Raw genomic sequence first — 7,733 nt, 5'->3', positions numbered from 1 at the left:
GAGAGAGGGAGAGACAGAGAGAGAGAGAGAGAGACAGAGAGAGAGAGAGAGACAGAGAGAGAGAGAGAGAGAGAGAGAAAGAGAGAGAGACCAAAAGAAGAAGACTGGAGACACAAGGCGAGATAAAGGTGGCCGATATGCTGCAAAGATCCATGATGAGGCGAGGCAAAGAGAGAAGCTTGAACTAAAAGAGACGAGGAACAGGCAGCAAGCACAGACTGTTGTGAGAGGAGTCAGTCCATTCCAACAACCAACAACATAACGTGTGTTGCAATCGTCTGTTTGACTGTTGTAGACTTCTCATTTGATTTTTGTTTTTTTGTTGGTGGTGGAGGGGTTTTTTTTAATGCTCATATCTTTTCATGAAGGGGGTTAATATCAACAGAAAAACTCAAGTAGTAAGTGGACAACCATGATGACGTGCGGTGCATTTGGTCAAGCACGCCACTCAGATGCAGACATGGCTATTGGCCACAGCTGGATGGGTGGACAAAATTTAATCACTTTTATCCCTGACTAAACTACAGACGATACGATTTCTTGAAAAGCAACGACTGAACATTATAAACCAGCTGACATAAATTGGTCTTTCAAAATTGAACCAAATTTCTTGTATCCATTGACCATTGCTTGATCATCTCACTAAGACAACTTATCACATTCTTTATTGTATGTTGGAGTTCGCCTGTTGTGGGGGGAGAAGTATGCCCAAATTAATCTCTATTTATGTGGACAAGTGAAATATATTATGGTACCAGTTATTCTCTGCAAGCGAGTCTGACACAACTTTCTTAATCAAATACTATGGATGAGACAAAAAGCAGCTGAAACTATTTTAAACCACCCACTTTCACTAAAAATTCATTCAGTCCAAGTGGTGTAAAAAGTTATTTTAGAAAAATCCCTGATTCCGTATTCCCACCAAGACTCCCTCTTTTCTGTATTTCACAATTGACCATACACTCTCTTTAGCTACACATATTTACATTCTCTAATGATACAATTGTTGAAGTCTCAACTTTTACATGATTTATGATGCAGACGTATAAGTTGGATAAAACATTGTTATATTGCAATCAAATTAGTGATTCAAAAGTTAACTCAAATCCAACCAATATCAATTTATAAACGATTTTTACACGTTTATATGGACAAATATGTGCTATTGAATTTAAATTGTCCATAATTTTACATTCATTTTCTAAAAATGGGGTCTCTTCAAAATGTTAACTTGAATGCGTCTTCCACTCAAAAGACTTCCGCCATTCAGCACTAGCTTTTCAAAACATATTAAGACTGCAAATTAAGGAAACAGAAAGACTTCAATTTTGAAAAGTAGAGCCTTGACAGACATAAAACACCTTATTTCCAACTATACTTTTTAATCATATGATAGACTGAAAAGTCTGATAGTGGGTGGTTGGCCGATGCTCGGGCATGATTTGTTCCTTTTTCTTGTCAAACATCTATCATCCTCATCTCTCCTTCTTTTTCTTCGTTTCTCTCTTGTAACATCTCTTTTCTTTGGTTTAACACTTATCTTGACCTAGTTGTGCTGTAGGTGCCTTAAAATTCTTACTGAAATAAACAAAAAAGTAGGACAAAAAAACCTTTTCACATTCCAAGTCTACTGCTGAAGACACAAACAAGGTCAGCTAGAACTACCGTCAAAACAGAGTTCATTTCCCATCATTAAATTGAAAAAAAAAACAACAACAAGACGTGACTCATACTTGTAGTACAAAACTTATCCTGTATGCCATGCTTATATACTTTCTTTCATTATTTAAAGCAGTAATATTCTTTCACCCGTAAGTGCCACATTTCTTTTTTTAAATGTTCTTAGAAAAAATTTTGTCCACGCACATCCTTTCCTGACCAATGTTGCCCATGCTCCAAACAGCACCCACACTTACGGTGAAAGGGCGTCAAAGTCATTGTAGTAATACGTCTCTCTTTCTTGTCTCAGACTGCCAGAAAAGCTCTGAAAACCCCTGAACACACAGGCATATGGACACAGATTTTCAGAGACAAATATGGTAAGTATGACCTGAATGGGAATCTTTGCATGAATTCTAAAACACTGATGACAAAAACTATTGATACAACGAACGAACACTTGTGAAGAGAGGTCAACAGGAATGACTGACTTATGTCCTGGCCACAGGACAATCTTTAACAAACACTTTAAAAAGACCAGCTAAAGCGAAAACAGAAATCAAGACATCAGTTCAAATGGCCGATAAAAATAAAAGAAAAAAAGAAAAAAAGAAAAAATTGCAAATTGAGGTGCAGTAGAAAATCTTATTCACATGTTTTAAAAAAGAATGGAGAAAGTATTAAATCTTATTATAATAATAAGATAGAGCTTGAAATGCCAAAACAATGACAAGAAAAAAAAATGTACCCTAGGTTCCCAAAGTAAATCTCAAAAGGTTTCGTACAGAAAATGCTGTTGTAATGCTTTATGGTTTCATCTTTTTTTGACGGTCCTTAATTTTTAAATAAAAATAGTTCATCTTCCGAAAGCCCCTGACTAAAAAAATCAAATCAATTAAACTAAGACCCTTCAGTTTCCATCACTGTCACTGGAAAGTAGAGCTCACAGAGATAAAATTACACTGAAACAAAGTCCCCAAAAAAACATAACATCCACAAATAACTTTTAAAAAACCAAAAGCATGCATAAGAGCCACAGAAAGGAAAGAAATTCATAGATGAATAAACGTTTTCCGCACTGAGAAAGCTAAATTGGTACAGTAAGAGAATATTAAAAAAGAAAAGAACAAGAAAAGAATGAGGGTGGGAGGCGTAGAGTTTCTCCAGTACTAAAACACTCAGCAAACAAGAAGAAAATTTGACAAACAGCAATAGAACAGTTCTAAAAAAGTCAGCTTACCTGAATTTCTTTTGAGCTAATTCACTTTTTGATAACTTGGAGAGTGTATCTAGAACCTGTGAGGAGAAAATATTATAAACCAACATAAAAGACATCTATGAGTTATGTTTGTTTCTCATACACTTTTTATAGTAACTTTTACCAGTCATTGCAATACTTTTATCAGAAAAAAAGAAAGGGTAAGTTGAACATTAAATCTTTCAGATGTCCACTGAATATAAAAATACAGCACAGCAAACTTGTCTTCGAATCTCATATTCTACCCCCGCCTCCAGTTTCACCGTAGAGGTGGGAAGACTTTAGTTTTAGTTGTAGTAGAGGTTTTACGGCGCTCGCAACTGCATAAGGTCATATATGAGTGCCAGAAGATTAGAGGTGTTACGAGAGAGTAACAAACATAAAAACGAAGAAGGGAAGATAAGGACAATAGATGTTTAATAGGAAAGAAGGAGCAAACCACACCAGAGCACCCGCCAACCACCCACTGGGAACACTTTTCTTTATGTACTGTAGTAAGTTCTGCAAGAACATAGAGTGTGTGCAGTGAATGGGTCATGAGAGAGAGAGAGAGAGAGAGAGAGAGAGAGAGAGAGAGAGAGAGTAAAACAAAGATGCCAAGAGACATACAGACAGACACAGATAGAAAGTAAGCGAGACAGACTGAGAGAGAAAAAGAGAGAGGGGGGGGGAGAGAGAAAGAGAGAGAGAGAGAGAGAGAGAGAGAGAGAGAGAGAGAGAGAAAATACAGACTGAGAGATAGAGGCAGTGTGATGTACCGATATTTCATAAAGTCGAAAGTCCTTTCAACAATCAATAACTCACCCGTCTAAAGTCTTTTACATCAAATAGATCATTTGGCTTGAACAAGTCTCGATTGTCCAAACCAAAGGTTGTGGTACAAGTCTGGAGGAATGTCCGTATATTTTTCATACACAGGAACTGAAATAAAAAGAAGGCACAATACAAGAAACTAGGAAATTTCCAAAATTTAAAAAAATATTTTATAGTAGAGGGTTTTACGGCGCTCGCAACTGCATAAGGTCAAAATATGAGTGCCAAGGGGTTGGTGTCAACAGAGAAGTCTTTACAGGGAATCAGACTTATTCAGCTCACCTCTCTAGCTTCAACAGCACAAGGTCTGCTTCGACTATCAAGGAACCCTGGAAATAGCAGTTCACAAGAGAGTGACAAACATACAAAAAAAGTAGAGGAAATGACAATAGTACAGATTAGGAAAGAAAAAGCAGCAGTTCCCTTTTGTAGATCAGGAACAGTTATGAGCGTGACATGAATCAGCCCATTAACAATTCTACTGTAAAAATATAAAAACGAGAAATGTCCCCCTTTTAGGAATGGCCAGTGGCACTGCCGCCGGGGGTTCCAAGATGTTTAACATCAAAAAGAAAAGTTTCTTACCAATCAGTAATAAGTGACAGTTCCATGCAGCAGATCAAGTCTAGACAATGTCAATCTACTTTAATTGACACGTATAATGATAAACGCACTGAACAAAGTTAGCACACAATTGCTGGTCCTAATCAAACTCTCTAGTTGCACTTTTCTCAGACAACTGGTTTAAAGAGTGGGAAATGTGGGCTATCAACGCTATACAGGAGAGAACTTTGTCTAGCCAGGGTGAGGGAAAAGGGAAGGTGGGGGTCATTGTTTTTGGGTCTTTCATCCCTGGTAAAACTCCCTCTGCTACAAAACACAACCAATAAAGTTAATAAACCATCGCAATAGCTAGTCTAAAATCTTAGCCAGGTAAGCTTATTGGAGTAAAGAAAATAAATGACCCAATGCATCATCAAACAGAACCAAAGGTGACTAAAAATTAATAATTAATGGCAATTAAGTTCAGAACCATGCTGACAATAAATGTACTGACAGGGAGTAACTAGAGACAGGTTGACTGATTAAATTATCACTGATCATGAAAATACAATCTAAATTATAATTAACCGATTCCATCCATTCGGCCGCTGACAGCGGCTCTGGGTTTTTTCGCTGCCGTCATTCGACCGCTGTGAGCTCTACGAAATCTGAGTGAAATCCGAAACAAATGTGCACTTTTTTAATATAGTTCCTACTTTTTAAGTTGTCGAAAGGAAGTAGAACTTGTAAACAAGCCTGACCTCAATCTTTGAGGCCCAAAATCGATTGAAACTCTGCGAAATTCTTCTCGCAAAAATTGTTGTTTTGATGTCACTATGTAAGGATAACAACACAGAGCCTGGTAAATAATAAAAAATGAAAAACTCTTTAGTGAAAGATGTTCAACTAAATTATGGGAAATTCTTACATGTATGGTGTGCTAGAGTGATATCGCTACAATTTTGTGTTGATTCCTATGGATTAAAAGGACTTAGAGCTCAGAAAATGAGGTAAGTTGAAATTTTCAAAGAGGTGTCGCACATTTTTTTTTACTCATTCGTTTTTGTCTGAGGGAAAATACAATAAAAACAGAATATACGTCATTGTTATGATCAATATTTATAAACAGATTCCTCTATTGATTCCCATCAGTTTGGTATAATACATTATATTAGAGTGACTTAGTAAAGAGCTTTGTTCACAGTAATGCATTAAATAGATGCACCCCAGGTCAAAACTGAACAGGGAAAAATAATTCTGTCCAGAGCCTGAAAAAATCATGGATGGAATTGATCAGTTAATGTATATAAAGTGCCAAGGTGCTATTCTGATACGATTCAAATCATCAGTCTTCTATCATTCAAAATTTTAGAGTAACCAAGTGAGGAGCCAAACTGGCAATCCGATGCATCTCTTTGCGTCCTGAAGGCACTTGGAGGATTTGCTGACAAGGTGCACGGCATTCGCTCAAACTTGCTCAGCGTGACAGGAGGCAGTGTCAACAAAATTGTCTTTTTTACTACAGACTACTAGATCTCTTCAAATCCGCAAATCTAAAAGAGTGCTCATTTTAAATGTTGACAAAAATATCTGTTTGGATTTAGCCTACATGAAACACTGAATTGGCTAAACTATCAGCAAGAATAAATCTCTTCTCCACCACCCAGACAACAAAAAGTAAAGTGAGCGGCTCCTCGGGTCTCGCCCAGTACACAGTTTGCAGTCACTTGGCGGTGAAAATTATATCAGTTCTGGTCACCTGGCGAGAAGTCCATTGCAGTCGCTCTCCTGGCTTGGTGACCAGATGGGGTATTTTTTTTTACGAAGGGACTATTTCTCCGAACGTTCCGGAAAATCTCGATCTCGAGATTTTTTGGGTTATATTGCCAGATTTAGGCGTCATCCTTTCATTCTGCCATTCTGTGAGGACTGGGAAGAAGCATTTTTTGCATCAAATTCAATTTCTCTAGAGCTAGAGATTTTTAAATGTCTGAATATTAAGATACTTCAGTTGTGGTTGGGGCAACGTTCCCGGACTATACTTCATTTGAAAATACCTTCAAAAAGTACTGCGAGAAAACAAGACTGCTCGACCTTGGCAGTAACCTATTTTGCATTTAGCCACCCAGCAAAAACTAATATCCTTCATGTAAAAAAAAAAATCCCTCTACGCCCCCCCCCCCCTCACCCGTTCACACCTTACACACACACATACACACACATGCCCACTCACACACACATACACAGGCACGCACGCACGCACGCACGCACACACACACACACACACACGGGCCACTCCATTCGCTTATATCAACAAATTTCGAGAACGGAAACTGTTCGGAGAAATAGAATTCAAGTTTATTTTCCCGACCACGTTCAGAGAAATAGAGGCGCCCTTTTTTTACGTACATTTGGCTGTGAGACTGCAAAGTGTTAACAAACTGAACCGTCCTTGGTTACCAACCACACATTTTTAATTGGGAGTGTATACAAACCCGGTACCGAGAACAAAGTCACTAAGTATACAGACCCGGTAGGGGAACTCTTTTGTGATTTAGGAAAGTTTCAGCGCCCTCTTGGCTCAGGGTTGACCAAGGTTCTTCTTTCTATGGCCTGGGTCTAGATCTAGACAGACAGATATATTTTTTGGAAGGTTGCTTTTGCTTGGCAAAGGCTGCTTTTAATTTCGGTGTGATGATGATATCATGGTCCCTAAATATTCAAAATGTTGTACTTGCTTGAGGGTGGTACCATTGATTTTGATATTGCAGGTTGGGGTTGGAGTTTTTCAACTTATCACCATTGTTTCAGTCTTCTTGATGTTTAGTTGTAGGCCCATGTTGTCACTCTCTTGTGCAATGACATTTAATAGATCCTGTAGGTGTTTTTCATCTTCTGCTATTAGGACTGTGTCGTCTGCATTTCTTAGATTGTTTACAAAATGTCCCCCTATTGCGATACCAGGCATTTCTTCCCATGTGTCTCCTGATATTTTCACTATGTAGGGCGTTTTAAATTTCATTTCATTCACTTATTGCTAGCTTCACGTCTAAGAGCAAGTAAGAATGCCACAGGTATTCAATTTCCGACATTGAAACTGTAACCATTCAGCTCTCTATTTGCAACACTTTATTTCTTTTTACCATAGTATCATTGGACATCATTAGTCTGTTGATTTGTCACATCCACTCTACACTCAGTAAAACTAACAACTCCTGTCAGTCAAACTCAAAAGGCAGCGGAGACCAGTATGTTTATTGTAGGACCTGATTGTAACAATCCTCACTTTCAATTTTCAATATATCTCTTTTTCCTCCGTTCTTGTTTATTCTTTTCAAAAATACTGTGTCCATTTACTGCATTTGCTTAACAAATAACTTTCTTGTAAAGAAAAAATACTTTTAAGTTTGATACAAAGAAGTTCTAGTGAAATATTGTATGCCGTATTTTGTCCAGTAAC

The 7,733-nt window shown here is 37.8% G+C and overlaps 1 protein-coding gene across 1 annotated transcript in view; it reads right to left on the bottom strand.

Annotated features, from left to right (window-relative positions):
• The window catches only part of LOC101850465 (guanine nucleotide exchange factor VAV3), a gene marked incomplete at its 3' end in the record, with an annotated part of 43,737 nt that overhangs the window by 34,802 nt on the left and 1,202 nt on the right, over positions 1 to 7,733 (bottom strand). The window contains 2 exon segments of the mRNA XM_013079457.2: positions 2,900 to 2,955; positions 3,722 to 3,838. Coding sequence (XP_012934911.1) covers positions 2,900 to 2,955; positions 3,722 to 3,838 — 173 coding nt within the window.

The sequence above is a fragment of the Aplysia californica genome, unplaced genomic scaffold (assembly GCF_000002075.1).
Source record: "Aplysia californica isolate F4 #8 unplaced genomic scaffold, AplCal3.0 scaffold00052, whole genome shotgun sequence".
Classification (NCBI taxonomy): Eukaryota; Metazoa; Mollusca; class Gastropoda; order Aplysiida; family Aplysiidae; genus Aplysia; species Aplysia californica.
This window is presented reverse-complemented; position numbering and strand designations above follow the sequence as displayed.